The sequence below is a fragment of the Podarcis erhardii genome, assembly GCF_964252035.2.
Source record: "Podarcis erhardii genome assembly, chromosome: 9".
Lineage (NCBI taxonomy): Eukaryota > Metazoa > Chordata > Lepidosauria > Squamata > Lacertidae > Podarcis > Podarcis erhardii.
Window position 1 is genome coordinate 43,243,841 of NC_138512.1, and position 21,630 is coordinate 43,265,470.

Consider the following 21,630-nt stretch of genomic DNA (forward strand, 5'->3'; position numbering starts at 1 on the left):
CCGAAGGAGCCAATAAAGAAACCATTCTAAAAAATGTTCTCTCAAGCAGAGATCTCAGGGTTGCCATGACCAGTGTCCTTCAAACCTTAAATGAATGGATAAACCAAAATATTTTTTAAATCCTCCTGAAAGTCAGTGATGAGGGAGACAGACATACTTCACCAGGGATGGCAGTCCACAAACAGCCACCAAAAAGGCCTTGTCACAGGTCAACCAGACAGCACACCATGGACATACAGCCAAGAAGGCCTCACCTGCTGATTGTAGGGTCCGAGATAGCTGGTTTGGGGGGAAGGCATACTTTTAGGTACTCGGGTCCCAACAAGCTATTAAAGGCTTTATATACTAGTACTAGCACCATAAATTAGGCCCAGAAGCTCACTGACAGGGCCAAGGCAAGACATTTTGCTGCCTGAGGTAAAGTTGGAAATGACCCCAACAAATCAAGGTGTCTATAGTACCCAACACCAGCCAGGTTATTTTGGTACCTGAGGCAGAAAATCTCACCATGCAACTCTCCATACCCTGGAAGTAATTATATAATAATAGTAAATTATGTAGATACCTTTACATTTAGCTGCCCTTTCATGACACCAACGATCAGCTGCCTCACTTTGCCTAGTTATATGGCAGTTATAGCTACCTTACAGTTCACATCTGAAGGAGAACTAAGCAAGTCACACTTTCTGAAACCCTACACACTCTGAAACACAGCCAGCCCTCAAAATTCAGACTTCTGTTAATTTTGCAATGCCGTTCTGCATGCAAACAATGTGTACACATATGATCATACACAATGTGCACACAAATGCCTTTATTACCGGAAATAACATACTGAAATACATTATATGAAGCAAAACTGTGTATATGAAATAAAACTGCATACAAAATTGTGATATTGGGAAGTATTGGCACTGATAGGCCTACAAATTGTCATGGGGATTTTTAAAAATTTGCAAACTGATGAGAAAATGTAGAGAACTGAGTTTAAGACTGGAAGAACAAGAAACCAAAATTGTCAGATTCACCCACTTACAGGCTGAAGGACAGATATAGGACACCACAGGATAACAGAGGCATTCACATCCTACTTTCTCTGCAAGAGTATTTCTTAACTTGTGAACAGGCAAGAGAACAGAACACTCCAGAACAGAGCAACAGCCCTGTTTGAATGACAGAAGAACCACATTGGAGGCTAAGCTGGAAGGAGGAAAATCCAGACTGACATCTGAAGGGCTTGAAAATACATAAAATCACTAACCCTGAAGACATGATGGATTGGATAATGTGCAGTCTGGATGCTTGCCAGATCAATATTTAAAATGCAAGAAATGCTGTGAAGAGCTACAGCAACAGAAAAGGCATTACCATCAATTCAGAAGTAGTTTCACTCCCTCGCCTTTCCCACAAATTATGCCCAGCCAAGGAACATAATTTGCTGCTTGGAGTTCCCCCTGACCTGCGGAATGGTAGTATAATATCTGTTTGTCTGGCTATGAGTAATATTAATGGAGGGCTTCTAGAGGGTGGGCAAGGAGGGCAAGGTATATATGGAGTTCACCGCAGCTTGAGATACTTTTAACTAGTGCAGTAGGCGACAAGGGGCAGGGCGTCACTGCTGCTCCATTGCAGCAGTAACATCCATTCCTATTTATCTTAAAAGCTTATAAAGGCAGTTTATAGAGGAGCGGTGAATTCTGTGTGCGTGCGCGCGCACACACACACACACACACACACTCCCTCTGGTCACACCCTAGCAATACAGGGGTTTTTCTTAGGTTTGGAAGGATCGGTATGGCTACAGTGCTGTGCCATCTCCCTGGAGAGGTCTGTGAAACTATAGTGTTCCAAAATTAAGGAAACTTAACTATGTACAACAGGAGTGTTTACAGTGGCAGACCCTCTCAGAGGTCCAGAGGCCAGGACCACTTCTGAAACCCCTGCGGCTGTAATAAAGGTAAAAAAATGATAAGCACAGAGAAACAAAATAATGCACCCCAAAACAAGAGTGGTTTGTTTCTAGATTCAGGTTGGATTATATTGTGCTCGGAGTCCCTTTCTACTCTACAATTCTATTATTAGACTGTCTCGCCGGAGTGGTGCATGCTTCATTTAACACCGGTCCTGAAAGATCTTCATTGGCTCCCAGTACGTTTCCGAGCACAGTTCAAAGTGTTGGTGCTGACCTTTAAAGCCCTAAACGGCCTCAGCCCAGTATACCTGAAGGAGCATCTCCACCTCCATCGTTCAGCCCAGACACTGAGGTTCAGCACCAAAGGACTTCTGACAGTTCCCTCACTGTGACATGTGAGGTTTCAGGGAACCAGGCACAGGGCCTTCTCGGTAGGAGCATCCACCCTCTGGAACGCCCTCCCATCAGATGTCAAGGTAATAAACAACTATCTGATTTTTAGAAGGCATCTGAAGGCAGCCCTGTATCGGGAAATTTTTAATGCCTAATGTTCTACATCTTTTTATGTGCTGTAAGCTGCCCAGAGTGGCTGGGGAAACCCAGCCAGATGGGTGGGGTATTATTATTATTATTATTATTATTATTATTATTATTATTATTATTTCTATGATCTGACTGGAGGTTCTACATCCCTGCCTTCAAAACGTACATCACCTGGCTTCCTGACGTGTCAGATTGAAAGCTATTTAAAAAATTATCCCAAGCTATGGTGGTCTGTTGTTTGATCTGACCATGGTGCTCTTTCAGTTTGTAATTATTTGCCTTGCTTTGATCATTGTCATCTTTCTTTTACAATCAGGAGAGCCATTCTGGGAATTTCTAATGAAGAGAAGGATATCTAAATAAAACAAATGACTCTACACTGAAACAGTGGAATTGTACAGAAAGGGCAAATACCAATGGACCAGCCCTCAGGCAGGTGCAGGGCTGTTATGGAGAAAGTTCCTCACAGGAGCTGCCTCTCCTACATGACTCTCTTATACAAGCATTTCCAGAGCAGCATTGGATCCAGGCAGCTGCAATGCCACACTCATAACATACGAATCAGGCCTGTTTTCTCCCTTGTGCCATTTCAGGATTTGCTAATGGTCTGTATGGGACAGAAGTTTAGCTTACAGGAACTATGATGCTATAGGCTGCCACAACTGAGACCCCAAGCTCATCTATGTGTCTGTTTAAACCGTATTTTCGCTGATGGGCACAACTCCTATTTTCTGATCTGTCATATAGCAAATATGAGCAGCTGTTTTTCATTATAAGATGAAATTTGGCATAAACAATGAGATCATTTTCTCCTTACTGACAGCATGTACATAAAATTTAAAAAACAACAACACACACACACAGAATTAACTCTATTCTTACTAACAAGAAAGGATATCAAAGCACGACTCTTAAGCTGACCACCCAGGATCTTCCAAGATTTGAGGATTGCTTCACTGCTTGCTTGTTTAAATATATTCCACAACTGCTAGATTTGTTATTATAAGCATAAGATGCACTGCAAGTCTTTCTACCATCTATCATTAACTATAAATGATGCACACAATTTTCTCAAGGCCTTCTCATTATACAGTTGGTGCCATTCCATTAACCATCTCTTCCCGCATTACTACTTGCACACAATTACTTTAGACACAGGACCATAAGCAGCAAGTGAGAACCCTTTCAAATACTTACAGATTTTTGCAATGCACATGAATGCACATAATTCAAATCTGCAGAAAAAGCTCTTGCTGTTGGATGACATTTTTTTACTGCCCTTGATTGGTGCTTTCTGCAGAGCGTCAAACTGGTTAGGCTTGATGGTCAGGCTTGGATAGTAGAATGAAGGACCACTAGCTAGTATGGGCACACTCAGGATGTGCATGCATGCTCTCTTGGTACTTAGTCAACAGAAGAGAATCAACAAATTAGAAGCTGGGGACAACCACAAAAGGAAACGCCTACTGGGATGAATGGGAGAGATTAAAGTTGCTTCTCAGATACAGATTCAAATGTTTGTGGGTCTATTCAAATAGGGAAAAGGTTGATTAACAGCCAAATAATGCTCAAATAGGGACAGGCCTGTTGTTTTTTTACCAAACCTGCTAATGTTCAGGATCTAGGATGAAAGCTTTCACATAATTCTTCAGTGCAAGATGAAAGTTGGACAAAACAAAAATAGGATTTAAAAATAAAACTGCCACAGATCTCAGTGCTATCCCAGTGAATCTGAGAGCCTCAAATACAATCACTAGGTTGAAGAAAAACTATATTCTAGTGATATATGACAAACATTTTCAACGAATTAACAAGATCATGTGGCCAAGACAAGTAAAATGCTGCCTTAAGCATCCATTTGAACACCAGCAAAAATTGACTCACTGACACCTAACAATATAACACTGACTCATAAACTTTCACCCGGTATTCTTAAGCCTCGAATGACAAATAAGACCTTGTTAGCTGTATGATGTTAATCCATATTTATCTCACTGACGTTAAATCGTTTTTGTGAGGTAATGTGCTTTGTATCTCAGCAACCAACCAGCTGTTTTTCAGGATGTGTATCTAAGAGTTCCATGTTTGCTTTCAGACAGCACTAATTGGATCCAGAGCTGTATAGCAAGGAGCACAGATTCAGGACAAACAAACAACCAAACATGTCAAAGGGAGGGATATCAAAGCCCAAGGTTAGTTGCTCATCCTTTCCACACCCTTCTAGATTTAGCTACCTGCCTGATGGGAGCATTTTTGCTTTCTTTATACACACACACACACACACACACACACACACACACACACACAAAACCGGTTAGGCCCAACTATTAGGGTGTCAAAGGCCAGTTTCATGACAGCCAGTTATCTGCAGTTTTGTGCAAGAAATCTTTGGCTTGAAGTTTTACGGACGATCACTTTTACCAGTGCCAGTCCAATACTTTTTACGGCCTGAGTACCACCACCCCTTTAAAAGGGAACAAGTCCCATTCAACTTAGCAGGATTTACTTGTGAGTAGACAGGCAGAAGATGGCACTGTCAAGACGACGATTCTTGCTTTCATCATCTTCCCCCTGCCCTTTCTTCATGGGCCAGCTTTGACCTCCCTGTAAGAAAATGCTTACTCTGGAGGATGAGGCTTGTGGATCCTGGTAGGAGAGGAGGGGGTGACGTGGCAATATGCGGAGCCATCCAGGTTTTTATTTCTATAAGCCCCAGAATAGGTGGTGGAGCAGCTGGCGTCTTCTTGGGTGTGCTGTTCCCAGGCTCGGCCTGCATGGCGTTTGATCTCTTTGAAAGCTTCAGAAGAAAGAGGGCTGAAGGGCAGCGTCAGCCCGGGAGCCAAGAACACATACTTGGCCATGTGGAGGCCTCCTTCAAAGCCAAACTGCAATATTACATAACTTTTAAGCAATTCTTTCTCCCTGCTGGTTTCAGTAACTTGACTTGCTTGTGTGGCCCGGCCTACTTAGAGGAAGTGGAGGGGGAGAGAAAGGCCTTGCTCTGGTTCATAAAGGTTGCTAAGCAACAGGTCCTGGAATCAGAAGCACTGTGTACATCAGATAATAAAAAAAGGCAGAGGGGCAAAAGAGTTTCAAAGAATAACCGATATTCAGCACAGGCTTCAGAGAGCGTGTTGACCTGCTCACAAGGAAATGTGAATAGGATCGTGCTCTAAAGCCCACCACGTTCAATGGCGCTGTGGGTTTCTTTGTCGCCGACGCCCCGTTTTACCACCTCCTCAGATAGTGTCTTCCACTCCCAGCAGGTAGTTAATTTGGGGTTGCCACTGCTCCCAGCTCCCTACTCACTATCACCAGTTTGGATTGGGCTCCCCACTTTAGCCCCCAAGGCAGGAGTGGAGGAATGTCTGGCTTATGGGTTGGTTTGGGCCCACATCCTGCCATCCTGTCTCTTCTCACACAGCAACTAAGCACAGGGGGAACATTTCCCATTGGATAGCTAGCATAACTCAGTTGATGGGAGCATGAGACTCTTAAGCTCAGGGTTGTGGGTTCGAGTTCCACGCTGTGCAAAAGATTCCAGGGGGGATGGACTAGATGACCCTTGGGGAACCTTCCAGCTCTATGATAACAGTAAAAGGTAAAGGGACCCCTGACCAGTCATGACCGACTCTGGGGTTGCGGCACTCATCTCGCTTTATTGGCCGAGGGAGCCGGCGTACAGCTTCCGGGTCATGTGGCCAGCATGACTAAACCGCTTCTGGCAAACCAGAGCAGCGCACAGAAACGCCGTTTACCTTCCCGCCGGAGTGGTACCTATTTATCTACTTGCACTTTGACGTGCTTTTGAACTGCTAGGTGGGCAGGAGCAGAGACCGAGCAATGGGAGCTCACCCCGTCGCAGGGATCGAACTGCCGACCTTCTGATCGGTAAGTCCTAGGCTCTGTGGTTTAACAGTAGGAGCTTCCAATTTGCTGGAGGTTTATTTTCCCAGCAGCTGCAGAAAAATACAATGAATGAATACTCCCTTTTGCTGTGTGGGATGTTGGGGGGTTAGAGGAAGTATGTGTGAGAGAAAGTGGGGGGCGGGGAGGGAGTATGTGTGAAAGATAGAAAGTGTTGGTGGTGATGATTTTGACACCATCACCATCTCTAGTCTTCCTTCCCTCCACCAAATAGCGGCTTCTCAGGCACTGGATTAAAGACAGCACACAACTTTGGTTTTACTAAACCATCCTTTTCCATCCAGTCCCAAAAGGAAAGGAAAAAATGGGTTGCTTTTCAACAGATATTATCTGGTTACATTTTCACAAAGGTGTTCTACTGTACCACTACTGTAAAAAAATTAAAATAAATGAACCAAACATGTAATAATATGGTTGTGCTTTTTGGGGGGTTTTGAGAATGGCCTTATTTACTTTAGTACAGCATGGGAAACAAGAGTACAAAATGAAAATAAACACGCAAAGCAAGATGGGAGGTGAAAGAACACGAGCAAAGGATTAGAAAGGAAGAGAGTGTATGTGGCAGCACTACAGAAATAAGGAAGCAATACGCAGGAGGGCTAGACGTATTAAAGGCTAGCCCAGCTTGTGTTACAGGAAGTAATGGATTTAGAAAGGTCCAGTGTAGATTAGATATAGCCGGGAGTGGAGGGAGAGGAACTTCCTTATAAGAGCAACACTGACAATATAACAGCCAAACAATGGATCGTTCAAGCTCCTGAACTTGAAGGAGAAAAATGAGTTTTTATGTATGCAGTGCAGTAGCTAGCAGTTAACTATCAGGAAAATAATGTGCTTTAGAGCTTGTTATTTTATCCCAGTTGAAGATCATCACTAGCTTGCATTGTTTGAGGTTCTTCTCCATGGTCTCCTTTTTTATAACTAATCTGAGGCACTGAAACCTTGGTTCTTGGCACTAAAATACATCAGCAGGAACAAGAGTAATTCTAGACTGAAGAATCAGGGTCAGCATGCATGCAGCATAAGTAGACTGATCTTATGCATGCTTACTCCGCAGGAGCAACCTTTGCTATCAGTGAGGCACGTTCTCAAATATACAGGTATAGGATTGCAACCTAAGCATGAATGAAGACCCACATGTTCACCCTCATGACACAAATGGACCCTGTGCATGCCATCTGGGGCAGAAGGAATTGAGGTTCATGGGTTTGCAACACACTGGTGCAACAGTAGTTATGCATCATCATGCTGCTGTTAACAGATCTTAGGGTGAAACTCAAGGACTAACATGGTTGTACAATAAGTTGGCTTGCAAAAAGCATTATGTCCCTGTTATGCACACAAAGATTCGCCATCCTCTTTTAATCCATATTATCTCTGAGTTGCTGTATAAACAGAATTAAGGACTTCTAAATTAAACTTATTAAAAATAAACCAATGTCTAATTCACTCTTACCCTTTTAATGGTACATTGTAATTAATAAAGTTCAAGCAGTTGGAAGTTTCAACCAATGAAGATCATTGGGCAAGTGCTGATAACTGAGGCAAATATTAAGACATGACTGTGCTCACTGCTGATATTCTCCCTAGCACCCTCTGCAGATTAGGAAGAAATCTGAACTGACAGTAAAGCACTTGTGTACCATTACAACTGCATACCTTTAAACATGCTGTAAATAAAGAGGATTGAGTTCCATTTACAGAACATTTTTGTTACCAGGTAAAAGTGTGCAGATTCACTGAAGTAGAACAATTTATGCCTTAGGAAACTGTTTGTAATGTACAGGTAATTGGTGAAAATCAGGTCATGCACAAAGGTGAATGTTAAGATCTTTCTTTAAAAGCTTTGAGCAATAGATCCGCAGCCAGCCCTGGAGAGAGAATTCCACTGACAACCTTTTCTTCCAGAAGTGGAATCTGATCTCTCACTGCCAAGTGACTCCGGAAATGATCCAGCATACTTTCTTGGATTACATTCCACATCCATACTTTTTGCTGTCTCCTTCGTTTGGTCATCAACTCGCTGCTTGTAAGCATGAGGTCTCGGAATTCTGTCATCTTATCCCATATGTCAGAGATGCCTTCTCCAGTTTTGGCAGAGATTCGTATTACCTATCGGATTGAGAAGGTTTTTTTCAAGATGCAGGACAAATTAAGGCTATTAGTATTGACCTAAATATTAGTCCTTAGTAACTTATATTCTATAAAACCAGATTCAAACCGCAACAGGCAAGAGCTGCCTTTAAAGAAAGAACCTGAAAATCCAGAACTGAATGCTGTACATCTAAGCAAGTTTTTATGCTATGGAACTAATCTTGGGCAGGCCAATGTAGACAAGCTAGTTAACCGATAGAGTAGCTTTGTATGGTCCAACACCAAGAAAGTTATGAGCTACTTTTGGATCCAAAACAGGGCTTTAAAGGTCAGCACCAACACTTTGAATTGTGCTTGGAAACATACTAAGAGCCAATTGAGATCTTTTAGGACCGGTGTTATATGGTCCCAGTGACCGCTCCCAGTCACCAGTCTAGCTGCCATATTCTGAATTAGTTGTAGTTTCCCAGTAACCTTCAAAGACATTATCCCTTTGCCTTTTGAAGTAACCTTTCAAAAAGCACATCTCCCAAAACTGAACCTGGGAGGGCTCAACTTTCTACATCCCTTCATTGTGAGAATTGTCCTCTGTTCCTGCTCTCTGCTTCTCCTTACTTAGCCAGTTCCCGATGAACAGAAGAACCTCTTACTGCATGACTGCTAAGCTTACACAGGTGCCTTTGTTGCAGTACCAAATGTGGAAGAAAACTTTGGTACTTGAAGAACCAGGCAGTTTAAGCTAGTACTGTGCCTAGTGTAGTAATTTCTATAGCATTATCTTTCCTCACCTGTGTCTCGTATTTTTTCCTGGCTGAAAAGAAGAGGAAAGGATTATTTTGGATGTACCAACCTTTGGGCTCCAAACCTTTGAGCGCTTACGGAGTAATTTCAGAGCACTGACGTATTCTGCTTGAATTCTCCGTGCCGGTACAACTAGATCTCCGTCAGCTTTGGTTACAGCAACAAGATCAGCCATCTCAATTATACCTCGCTTGATACCCTGAACAGAACAAGGAAAGAAAATAACAGAAATCTCAGAGACACTGTCTATAACCAATTAATATCTCCCTCAAATACCCAAAGATCATTTTTAAAACAGAACAACTAGATTTTTAATTGCCATTCCCAGTAACACCCTGAGGACTAGATAAATGAAGAGGGGCAGAAAGAGCCTCCACAAGCTTTTAAAAGGATTCCCTGATTGTTTAGACCACTAAGTTCACATGTCTAATATGAAACATTCAAACATTCAGGTGTATATAAACATCTGACGGTAAAAGAATTAATTCTAATGCATGCTAGCAAAGGTTTCCAAAAACAAAAGTAGAGTTATCATTTTAAAGCCATTATAGGATTTCAACCTTGCCAGACAGAAATAGCTCTTAGCCCGAGTTGCACTCCTATAAAATGAGATCAAGAGTTTCATGTCTTTGCAGGTTTGTTCAGAGGACAAGCAAAATACAATTGGAAAACACTCTGTCTCCTAAGCATACACAAAAGCATTACAGTGGAACCTCGGGTTAAGAACTTAATTTGTTCTAGAGGTCACTTCTTAACCTGAAACTGTTCTTAACCTGAGGTACCACTTTAGCTAATGAGGCCTCCTACTGCTGCCGCGCCGCCACCGCACGATTTCTGTTCTCATCCTGAAGCAAAGTTCTTAACCCGAGGTACTATTTCTGGGTTAGCAGAGACTGTAACCTGAAGCGTCTGTAACCCGAGGTACCACTGTAATAAAAATAATGAACTATTGCCCATCTACAGATAGGTAGCCGTGTTGGTCTGCCATGGTCAAAACAAAATAAAAAAATTCCTTCCAGTAGCACCTTAAAGACCAACTGAGTTAGTTCTAGGTATGAGCTTTCGTGTGCATGCACACTTCTTCAGAACTTCTGAAGAAGTGTGCATGCACACGAAAGCTCATACCTAGAACTAACTCAGTTGGTCTTTAAGGTGCTACTGGAAGGAATTTTTTTATTTTGTTATTGCCCATCTGTATTATAACAGCTTTTTAGGAGGCATAAGGATTGCTAGCAAAAACCGGCTATGTCAAAATTCAAAAATGTTTTGCTGGTCCAGTTCTGGTAGCTCAGGATGACTCAGGAAGACCTCCTACAGTTATGATCTATATGAAGTTCAGACTTCTGCCAAATGTAGCATTATTACCTGCAGCTCGTCACCTCCTGCTGGTGGCAGTAGCAATACAAACATATCAACCATATCAGCAACAGCAAACTCCGACTGACCCACACCTGAGGATCAAGAGCAGAAACTGACCAGTCACTTTGGAGATACAATGACAAATAATAATGATAATAATAATAATAATAATACCAGGGTACGACACTACCAGAGGAGGGAAGAAGGGAATCTGAGAGACTTCAACAACTGAGGCTTATGAGAGTAGCAGTAAAACAAATGTTTGCATGCACATCCTAAAAGTTCAAGCAAATTAAGGAATGGGAATAAGTCAATCCACATTATGGAGCTCGGCTGTATTAAATCCCTTCTTGCCTAGGCCGAGTAATTATAGTCCCCTGGGGGATATTCTTCCTGAAGAGTTGTACAAACAGGCTCAGTTGCACTGGACTGTATTGATGGAGCAGCATGGTTGCAGTTTTTCTAGCAATATTTTATCAAAGGGGTGAGGAACCTCTGACCCACATGCCTAATTAGGCCTGCCAGGCCTCCCCATTTGCCCTCTAAGGCAGTTTCAGCCAAGCCACACTAACCTGCCCTACACCTGACAAAATATACGACGTCAGGAGTGAGGCAGGTAAAAGTGGGGTTGGATAAAAGGGGGTGTGCAGGGACTGCTAAGCAGTGGTACCTGAAAAGCCCTATGCGCAGCTTTTCTCAAGTGCCAACTATCAGCTGATTATCAGCTGGTGCTTGAAATGATCACCTGATGACATTGCGATACCACCCAGTTGTCAAAATTGGCCTGCCAAAGTGTGAAGATGAGGATATGGCCCACTGACCAGATTCAGTTCCTCACCCATTTTATCACAAAGTAGCACTGATTCCGCTGCACCTATGACTTGGGTTGTCTCTCTCTTCTTGGCTCAGCAGGGCCACAATGCAAAGCAGAACTACCAAGCTGTGTCACCATGGAAGAAGCCATGCTGCAGACTGCATAGAATGGAATGACATTTCACTGACCTACTGTTTCTACAAGAACTATGTCATAGCCTCCTCCTTCACACAGCAGAATGGCTTCGTTCGTGGTCCGCGTTACACCTCCTAGCGTTCCTCTGGTTGGAGAGGGCCTGATGTAAGCATTCATATCTCTCGACAACTCGGTCATTCTCGTCTTATCACCCAAGAGTGAGCCTGAAGCATTGAACAAAAGAAAGAAAAGGGGGGAAGAGTTTCATAACAGTCTAGCCATTCAAAACATTTACCCATGTCTCCATTAAATGCAGACTTATTCTTTGATGAGAACTAGACTGCAAAGAACAGTCCTTCAAAGAGAACTATTGTGTGCTAAGTTCCTTCACCCAGTTTTGGGTGATTCCCCCCCTCCCAGGGGCCCTTGTACCACATTGCAGACTGTCCACAAAGCGTCCCCCCCCTCCAGCCCTACTTTTTCAGGAGAGCAGGAAGCTGCAGGGGGGAGGGATCGGAAAGTTTTCTTCTGTTAACTTCCTTCCGTTCATGGTCTTTAGAATAAAAGCCAGCATCCATAATACTGTCAATTAATCTTATGTCTGCTTTCCAACTTCGTTACGACTGTTGCTGAGCTTTCAAGATGAGGCAAGTCACATAATTAAAGAACAGCCATTAACTGACAGAGTGAAACCAACCCACTCAGATGTAAAGCCCCACCATTTTCCATAGCGCTTTCTCCCAGGTAAGCCTACACAGGCTTGCTGCCCAATCTATGTCCCTACAACTGGCAAGAAGCATGAGTGATAAGTAATGCATTCACACATACTCACCACCACTGGTGCTAGAGGATGGGTCCACTGCCAAGACAGACACTTTGTGTCCTCTTTCAGTGAGCATTTTCCCAAAGCATTCAATAAATGTTGATTTCCCAGCACCAGGAGGTCCAGACAATCCTAAGTAGGAATATAAAGATCCTTTGTTCTAATGTACAATCACAGCTCTGAGTGCAAGTCTGTCTCCTTACTATGAACATGGCCTAATAATAATAATACTTTATTATTTATACCCTGCCCATCTGGCTAGGTTTCCCCAGCCACTCTGGGCAGCTCCCAACAGATTAAAAACAAGAATAAAACATTAAACATTAAAAACTTCCCTAAACAGGCCTGCCTTCAGATGTCTTCTAAAAGTGAGATAGTTGTTTATTTCCTTGACATCTGATGGGAGGGCATTTCACAGGGCGGGCACCACCACCAAGAAGGCCCTCTGCCTTGTTCCCTGTAACCTCACTTCTCGCAGTGAGGGAACCGCCAGAAGGCCCTCGGAGCTGGACCTTGGTGTCCAGGCAGAACGTTGGGGGTGGAGACGCACCTTCAGGTATACTGGGCCGAGGCCGTTTAGGGCTTTAAAGGTCAGCACCAACACTTTGAATTGTGCTTGGAAACATACTGAGAGCCAATGTAGGTATTTCAGGACCGGTGTTATATGATCTCGGTGGCCGCTCCCAGTCACCAGTCTAGCTGCCGCATTCTGGATTAGTTGTAGTTTCCGGGTCACAATGCTTTTTTGGTGAGGACCTCCTGGAGGGACCACCAGTGCTTACAGAGCTTCAGAAGGCAATGAGCAAGGGAGGAGTCTTCACTGTGGTGGCACCTCCTTCCCTCAAACTTAGGCAGGCACCATTATTGTTGAGAGACTGGCAACTCCTGAGGCCTCTATGGACATCTTATTCCAATATGGGATTTAATTTATTCATTTCCAATTTTAGTTGCATGTAGCTTGTATTGTATTGCATTATGCTTTTATTATTGTACTTGGCTTTTAAAAAATTTGTACGCCACGTTGAGACTGATGTGAAAGGTAGTATAAGAATGTCCCAACACATAAAATAAAAATCCTGAAAATAAACCTTCCTAAACCCAGATAATGTACCAGATAGATACCAATAATCTCTGCTTCACTCTTAATTCTTGACCACAACTCTTCCCTCCAAAGTTATAAATTTTCCCATAATTTTGTTATTGGACAACATACATGTCATGGTTTTCTTTTTAAAGAAAATTCACATTCCACATGGTAACTTCCATCTCTAGAAGGAATCACTTAACTCTTCCCATAGCAGCCCACCTTCTGATTTGTTGACTATTTTCCCTAACCTACAAGAAAGGAATGTCATATACAAGCATGTTTCATACTGGTTAAGTAAATTATTTTGCTCCAATTAAAAACAACAGCTGATGCACTGTGCTGGCAGAATATTCATAAGAAAATGAGACAGTTCATAGGGAGCAATTTTAGTGGCACGTTAAAAGTAATGGGACTTTGGGGATGACATTCACTGAACTAAACATATTCCATAGGGGACAAGCTTTATAACAGAGGCATTCAGCAATGCATAGTTAGTGTGACATATCACAACCAATCATAAGCTAATAGGTTAGAATTCCTTTTAATTTTAGAATTAATTAAACTGTATTTCTTTAACAACTGACAAGTGAAGACACATTAAATCATCAAAACAGCAATAACTGCACAACAAAAGAGAACTGACCCACTCTAAAGGCTAGTGGCTTTCCTTTATTTAACTGTTCTTGTTCTCTGTGGTAGGATAGTACCTTCTGAAGGAGCACCTGTGCAATCTCCTTCTTCCTGCTGTGTGTGGATTCTACAAGAGTAATGGCTTCCGCCAGGCAGGCCCTGTGTCCTTGAATTAATCCATTGTACAATTTGTCTAGAAGTCTCTGTTCCTGGTCAGAGAGCTCTCGTGTCTGATGTTCCAACACTGCTGGATAACAGAGGCCAGTGTTCAAGCCCTTTGAAGATATCATCCTCCTTGAAAAACACTGTTGCAATGAATTCAGCTGTTGGACACATGAAAAAGCAGATCCAGGGCTGGACCTCCAGCAGAAACAGTCAAGACTATTAGGAAACCTTCTCTGAAGAAAACAGAGTGGAAATCGCAGCAGCAGTGATGATCCATTCATTTTGTCTTGATTCAGAGAAATCCGTTTTTTGGAAACCTAATAGGAGAAGAAAAATGCTTGGTAATTCCACATTTTTAAAGTGTATTCATGAAGTGTATTTGAAGCAGTGAAGAGGTACGTAGGGAAAGGGTTCGACACCCCCTTGGCTTCTAACTCCACATAATATACTTAGACGCTTAAAGAAGATAAATATCAGGAAAACCTTAGTGCCAGAGATTTCAATTTTATAACAGTCTTGCAACAAATTGCAGAACGATAGGAAATGACAAATTAAGTTCTCCACAACATTCCCTGGTAAAGGAACCACAGGTTATTGCCCCTGTTGAGGTGAACTTTAAACTGAAAGTTAATGTATTCATTTGAACAACCCTAACACTCTGGTTGGCCACTCTGAGAAACAGGATACTCAATTAGAGAGGCCTTTAGTCTGATTCAGCAGGGCACTTTATGTTCTCAGAATGACCAACCTGCACACCCGTTAACTGAACCCAATGGATGCTTCCTATTACATTGTGATATTTGAATTTCTACAATAAAACAGTACTCTTGTGTACACAGAGGGCTCTCTTCCATATTCAGGTATTGTGGGTGTATGTATTAGTCCCACCTTCCTACTCCTATTGATTCTCATATTCCAATGTAGTACTGTAATAGTACAGTAATTCTTTTTATTTACCACTCAGAAAATGTTTTAGGTCAAAATGCTTACTTGGAAGTAAGCTCTACTGAAATCAAGGGAACATTACTGAATGAAAGCAAGGAAACATTGCTGAATCAACACTTATCAGAATTCTAAAACAGACTAAACATTCTAACATACGCAGACACTTATCTTATATTACAAGGCAATCTGACGCACAACACTGACGGTGGTAATTGTTTTTTTGAAAGAAAAGTACAGATTAGTAAGGGCTTTATCAGTTAACCACACTTCTATCCGACAATATAGACAACTTAAAATTTCTTCTATAACCTACTGTGAGAGATAAAACCAACAGTAGACTAAAATCCACATTTAAGCATTCCAGTTAAATGATATGCTGCCTTCTGAAGTGAAGGAGCTGAGTGACCTTTTTTATTAAAAAAAAAAACCTAGGCCCCAAGTAACATTGTTACAGTCCAGCAATATTATAGTTTAATTCTCGGGGGGGGGGGTGAGAGAAGGGGAGGAGACCCTCTCCCATATATGTTCTCCCAAATTAGGTCACGCTGAACACTTAAATACAGATAACTGGTAATTTATAGCTGCATACACTTCCAAGAGCACAACCCTTGTCATGTTTATTTGGGCTCCCGTGGGGCTTAACCCCCAGGTAGGTGTGCACAGGGTGGCCTCTCAAACCACTGCAAACCCTGTACCCCCCACCATCCTGCACTGGTTTTATTGCTACCTAAGATGGTTTGCGTTTAAGCACCGTGAAAGGACAGAGACCGTGAAAGGACAGAGACCTGTTTCTAAATAGGCAACGCGAATGCAGCGCCGCCGGGGTCCACCAAACTGGCGGTCCACGAAGCCCAGGCGGACGCGGGTCGACTAGCAAACACGCTCCCGCCCGCACCACAACAAGGAAATGACCCCGCTGCTCCGAACCTTTTCACATCCGGGATACGCCAGAGGACGCAAAGCAGCACGCAACTTGAACCGCAACCTCCTCCAGCCTTGACCCCGCCCTGCCCAGCTGCTCCGTGACTATGTCTGCCAACTGCGCCTGCGTAGAAACCGGGCAGCTGCGGGGGCGGGGCGGGGGCGTTGCAAAGGGAAACTGGAACTGCTTCCACGCAGGCGCAGTCGAAGGCAGCCGTGTCCGTTGGAGTTTGAAAAAAGTTTCCGACGGCGGTGGTTGTGTCTGCGGAGAGACGCGAACCTGTCTCTTTCTTACAGCGGGGGCAAACGCAGTCCTTTCACCTCCGCGCACAAAGGGTGAAAGCAAAGGTCCTTTAGTTGGGTGTGTGTGTTTTTTAATTGCCTTGCAAGTATTTGCTTATTTCATCACGCTTATATATTCCTTGGTTGATGAATAAATACATTAAATGCTGGCAAAGCGGTTCTTCGGGAGGGAGGGACAGAAGCGTCCTGCAGCCTCCTAAGAATACCGATCCCTTGTTGCAGATGGAAGGTGAAATCCGAGATATTTATGCCCATATTTCATGAGAAGGACATAGAGTGGCTCACAACAATACTGCAGAGTAGTCCAGGGTTGCTGTCCACCCCAGCGCCTAGCCAAGCGGGGTCGTCTGGAGCGTCTCCACCCCCATCACCCAGCCCGGACACTGAGGCCCAGCGCCGAGGGCCTTTGGGTGCTTCCCTCGCTGCGAGAAGTGAGGTTACAGGGAACCAGGCAGAGGGCCTTCTCAGTAGTGGCCCCCGCCCTGGGGAACGCTCTCCCATCAGATGTCAAGGAAATAAACAACTATCTCACTTTTAAAAGACACCTGAAGGCACCCCTGTTTAGGGAAGTTTTTAATGTTTGACGCTGTGTTGTTTTTGATATTTGGTTGGAAGCTGCCCAGAGTGGCTGGGGAAACCCAGTCAGATGGGCGGGGTATAAATAATAAATTATTACTATTATTGCATTGCATCTATTAAAAAAATCTCTGCTCAGAAGAAAGCTGCCCCGAGTTCAGTGGGACTTACTCCCAGGTAAGGGTGTGAGGGGCTATAGCAGTGGTTTTCAGCCAGTGTGCCGTGGCACCCCGGGGTTCCTTGAATGAGGGGTGCCGCAGACAGCAATGTCCTCTGTCCCTCTTTGTTTCCCTCCCTTCCTCTGATGCCCTCTTGCATCTCTGCCTCCCAAAGGCTTGCGTAGCTGTTTGTTGCAGCAGCCCTGGCTTCAAGCTCCGCAGGCGAATGGTGCCTCGGGGGCTGGCCAGGGGGTGCTGGTTGCCAGAAGCAGTGGCTGCCTCAGAGTAAGCAAGTGGGTGAGTGAGGGAGCCCAGCCAGCCAGTTCACCAGCCCTTGCTCTTGGGAATGGAAAGACAAGTGGGAGGCCAGGCAGGCAGGCAGGCACCACACTGGCCTTTCTTGTGCTTGCCGTGTGCAGTGCCTCCCCTGAGTGGCCCCCATGCAGGTCCAGAAGCGCCCAAGGTAAGGTGCTGTCCTCACATTTAGCCATTGGGCCACTAAGGCTGGGGGCATCCTCTTCCCAGGCACCTGTGGGGCAGTGTGAGGAGGCACCCCTCTCTTTAGAGGTAGCTCAGAGACCAGGGGCAGCACCAGCTGCTGCCCAGAGGGCTCCCAAGTAGAGGGGAGAGGCCAGGAGGTTGAGGAAACACTTAAGAGAGTTTGTTCAAAAAAGGGTGAGAGGCTGCCAACTGTGCAGGCAGGGGGTGACATAACTGGGTTCATGAGCCCAACAGGAGTGCTGCAAAAAGAATGTAGTTTGTCAAGGGAGCTGTGGACTCAAAAAGGCTGAAAACCTCTGGGCTATAGTGTTTTATCTAAGCAGCTAGGGCTCTTCTGCATGACAATATCTTTTTGCACCAGGTCAGTGAGGACCACTTGTTTTTTAAAATTCTCCTATATACAGAACTCCCTAGGTGCCTTTTGGATGTATCTGTAGGTTTCCCCCTCTGTGTCTATTAACTTAGGTCAAATAAGTGTTGTTTATTTTGTATAATACATGGAAGATGGATCTTCCTTGGGAGGTTCTGGACTCTCCTACCTTGGAGGTTTCTAACCAGAGGTTGGATGGTAATCTGTCATGGATGCTTTAGCTGAGTTTCCTACATTGCAGGGGGTTGCACTAGAATGATGACTCCTGAGGTCCTTTCCAGCTCCATGAATCTATGTTCTTCTGCTTCACCAATATTTCATTATGTTCCAATCATTTTATGTAATTGTATTTTGTATAAATTATAAGATTATAAATAAAACATGTTCTATTTACAAACACAACATTTAAATAGCTGCCTTTCTACTGGTATAATGGGGGGCATGGGTGTAGCCAGGATTTTTGTTAGGGGACAGGCTTTTGTTGGGGGGCAGAACCTCAGATCTGTATTGATTTTTAACACCTATGGGGGCACAGGAAGGAAACAAGGTCGGAAGGGGGCCACAGTCAGAAAATGTTTGGGAAAGACTGATCTAGTCCAACTCCTTGCAATGCAATGAATCTTTTGCCCAATATGGGGCTTGAACCCACAACCCTGAAACTGAGTCTCATCCATTACCAACTGAGCTATTCCAGGTTCTGCAATAGCCCCCTATTGTAGCTGCAATGGGGGCAGAAAATATCAGTCCCTGTTAATATCTACATATTGTGAATTAGGAGGGGGAGGTTATAAACTAGCTCCTGTTATTATCTCTGTGTCTGGTGCCAACCCCTAAATGAGGTTGAGGTTCAAAAACCAGGGATGGGCAGCTGGTGTCTCCCTATTATTACAGAGCTCTGCAATCCAAGTCTTAGAACATGGAAGGTAAACAGTGGCATGAAGAAGAGGATTAACAATTATGGGAAGGCAACTAAGGTTTCTTCCACATCACTTGTGTATTAAGTGTTCAGTCTGATTTGCTTGCAAGGAGGTTATATGATGCCAGCAGTTTATTGAGCATTCTGATCTGCCAGGAAGTTCTATGATTTCACATCAACCAATTTAGCCCACATTTTCCTTAACCCTGAAAAGTCCATTTTATTTTAACTGGAAGCTGTTTTGTTGTGCAAGAGCTCGAGATCCACTCTAATGGCACAGTTGAATCCCACTTACAATATAAAATGGAACTGTCCTAAATTGTAGATCTCATCACCACAGTTTAGAATAATGAGTAAATTTGCACTGATTTCAATCCTGGTGAAAGTAACCACAAATTCCCTAAAGGCGTAAGAAAATAGAGAGAGCCCTGCTGGATCAGAATAAGGGCCTGTGTGTCTACTTGAGGGGTGGGCAACCTGCAGTCTTTTACAGCTCCTTTAAATCTTATATTAATCACATTGGCATCCTCTTTGGGTTACATGTCACTTTCCTAATCATTAGTATTCATTTACTTTCAGGTTCTATTATTGTGGTTTTAAATGAACTCCAGGCATCCTAAAGAGATTTTAATTGACTTTCAAGTTTCACTTCCTTTTAACTGATCCCCTAATCTTTCCAAGGAGTCAGGGAGAGCAACAGGAAGGGTGATGAGAGCAAGGAAAATGAGCAACAGGCTTCACTTGCCTTGCCCTCTCCTTCTAAGCAGTAATGGGCCCAGAGGGAGAGGGCAACTGGCAGTGGGGACAGGGGCAAGGAAGCAGGTCCCTAGAAGGAACACACCGTGGGCATCATGCATGAGACCCCCACAACACCTGGAGCCAGCACTGGCTGTGTCAACCAGCACGGAAGCAGGCTCCTAGAAGGAACACACCGTGGGCATCATGCATGAGACCCCCACAACACCTGGAGCCAGCACTGGCTGTGTCAACCAGCACATTTAGAAAAACAGTGCATTGGCCAACTGATCCCCATTGTCACACACGTACACGCTTCCCTGATTTTCGCTGCACTAGCCATGGACTGGCTTGGGACAGGGAGAGGTGATCAAAGTACTGAGAAGTATGAAGGAGGAAGTTTACTGCTGCTCCACCTCATTCTAAATCTTATCAAACTGTTTGGGGTTGTGGTTAGTCTCCAGACAGATCACTTTGAGGCTAACCACAGCTCTAAACAGATCAGTGTTTGGCCAATACTTTACAGCCCAGTCCTATGCAGCCTAAGTCCTAATTACTTAGAAGTAAGTTGCCCTGAATTCACAGGGGCTCAACTCTCCACTAGGAGTACACAGCCTATACTTATATAACATCACTTGCCCGTCCTATATGATGTTATATTCAATGCAGTTTTTCTTTAGAAGTTATCCTTTTTTGTATCGCATGAGGGTGGTATAGTTACTACCCATCCATTTTAAAGCCATAGGATAATACAAATCTAACAAACCAAATTGACTCAGGCACCCATACATAGTTCTAGCTGCCCAATTCTATGCATTCAGGAGTAAGTTTTGTTTAGGATTATTGTTTAGGATCATAGGCAGCAATCTTATACACACTCAAGTCCTACTGAACTCAGTGAGCTCTATAGTTAACATGCATGGGATTGGGCTGTAGATACAGAATCACACACACCAGGTCAGGCCGTTGGGCTACCTAGCTCAGAATTATCAAGTTTGACTGGCCATGGCTCTGGATGATTGGGTTTTAGATGCAGACATTTCCAGCCCTGCCTGGAGATGCTGGGGAATCGACATGGTGTGAATTCATAGGGATTCCTATGTCCATTATGAAACTGTCGTGTGACGGGCCAATGGCCGTAATAAAGATCAATCCAATCCAATCCTATGTCCATTTTATCACAATAATATTTTTGTCTCCAGAGCTCTTGAGCTCTTTTAAGGCTTTGCATGCGTTACAGCTGCCAGACTTCAGGAGAATCCTGAAGAACGCTATATTCACAACTGTAGGTCCCAATCTCTACACTTCAAATGTAAAAGATTAAGTTTCCAAGTAAACAAAGCCTGGTTTGCAGCCATCTTCTTTTCCAGATGCTGTCAGAATGGTGTTTGTATTCTCTGTACCAGCAGGGAGTCAACAATTTTTGAGACATGTTCTTGTCAACTGGTGGGTTTCACTTAGTGGCACTAGGCCACTAAACATGGCACACCTCAAATTCATGTGCATGTCTGAAACACTTCCACTCTTGCTTCTTTTGCTGAGCCTCTATGAAGCAGAATCAGAGAAGTGCCTGCAAGGCATACATCTTATTAGCACATGCTGTCCTAAGTTGTCAATGATATAAAAACTTCCTGAGCCAAGGAGACACCCTTTAATAGGAGTTACATACCAAGCAGTCTTGGGAGGAGCAGGCACATTACTATGTGCAATGTGGATCCCAGCCAAATTAGCTTTAAAGTAATTTAAAAACACATTGGAGCTATTTATATTTGTCTTCTGGCTAGTGAGCAGAAAGATTTTATTTTAAACCAAAGAAGACTTGCAATTACTATGATTTAAAGCTAAAGGGTAAACTGAGATTTTAAGTGTTTTAAAAGCCAAGCCAAATTGCTTTGCAGACTGCACGTTCCAGTAA

General features: G+C 43.6%; 2 protein-coding genes across 7 annotated transcripts in view; both read right to left on the reverse strand.

The window, feature by feature from the left end:
- The window catches only part of LOC309349465 (uncharacterized protein C4orf51 homolog), a 29,482-nt gene extending 23,484 nt beyond the window's left edge, over positions 1-5,998 (reverse strand). For 2 of the 3 annotated variants that reach the window (XM_081875510.1, XM_081875509.1), the window contains exon 1: positions 5,078-5,998. In XM_081875510.1, the coding sequence (XP_081731636.1) occupies positions 5,078-5,316 (239 nt within the window). In that variant the 5' untranslated portion in view covers positions 5,317-5,998. The remainder of the gene's footprint in view (positions 1-5,077) is intronic. The other variant, XM_081875508.1, reaches the window with a different exon arrangement.
- A 2,119-nt stretch (positions 5,999-8,117) lies between these two features.
- Positions 8,118-16,280, reverse strand: MMAA (metabolism of cobalamin associated A). Of its 4 annotated transcripts, none has more exons than XM_081875410.1 (7): positions 16,163-16,280; positions 14,139-14,607; positions 12,418-12,540; positions 11,639-11,809; positions 10,643-10,728; positions 9,327-9,476; positions 8,118-8,494 (listed from the first exon to the last, which is right to left on the reverse strand). In XM_081875410.1, the coding sequence occupies exons 2-7, from the start codon at positions 14,569-14,571 to the stop codon at positions 8,207-8,209; spliced, it is 1,251 nt and encodes a 416-aa protein (XP_081731536.1). In that variant the 5' UTR covers positions 14,572-14,607; positions 16,163-16,280; the 3' UTR covers positions 8,118-8,206. The 4 variants fall into 4 exon arrangements, with proteins under 4 accessions (XP_081731536.1, XP_081731537.1, XP_081731538.1 ...); XM_081875411.1 differs by lacking the exon at positions 16,163-16,280 and adding an exon at positions 16,021-16,128; XM_081875412.1 differs by lacking the exon at positions 12,418-12,540.
- Positions 16,281-21,630: the final 5,350 nt, after the last annotated feature.

Excerpts from the sequence above, each read along its gene's own strand:
- MMAA (XM_081875410.1), bottom strand. The coding sequence starts at position 14,571 with ATGAATGGATCATCACTGCTGCTGCGATTTCCACTCTGTTTTCTTCAG. Across the intron at positions 11,810-12,417 it reads ATCCTCTAGCACCAGTGGTG|GCTCACTCTTGGGTGATAAG; the intron begins GTGAGTATGTGT and ends TCAATGCTTCAG. Across the intron at positions 10,729-11,638 it reads AGTTCTTGTAGAAACAGTAG|GTGTGGGTCAGTCGGAGTTT; the intron begins GTCAGTGAAATG and ends CTTGATCCTCAG.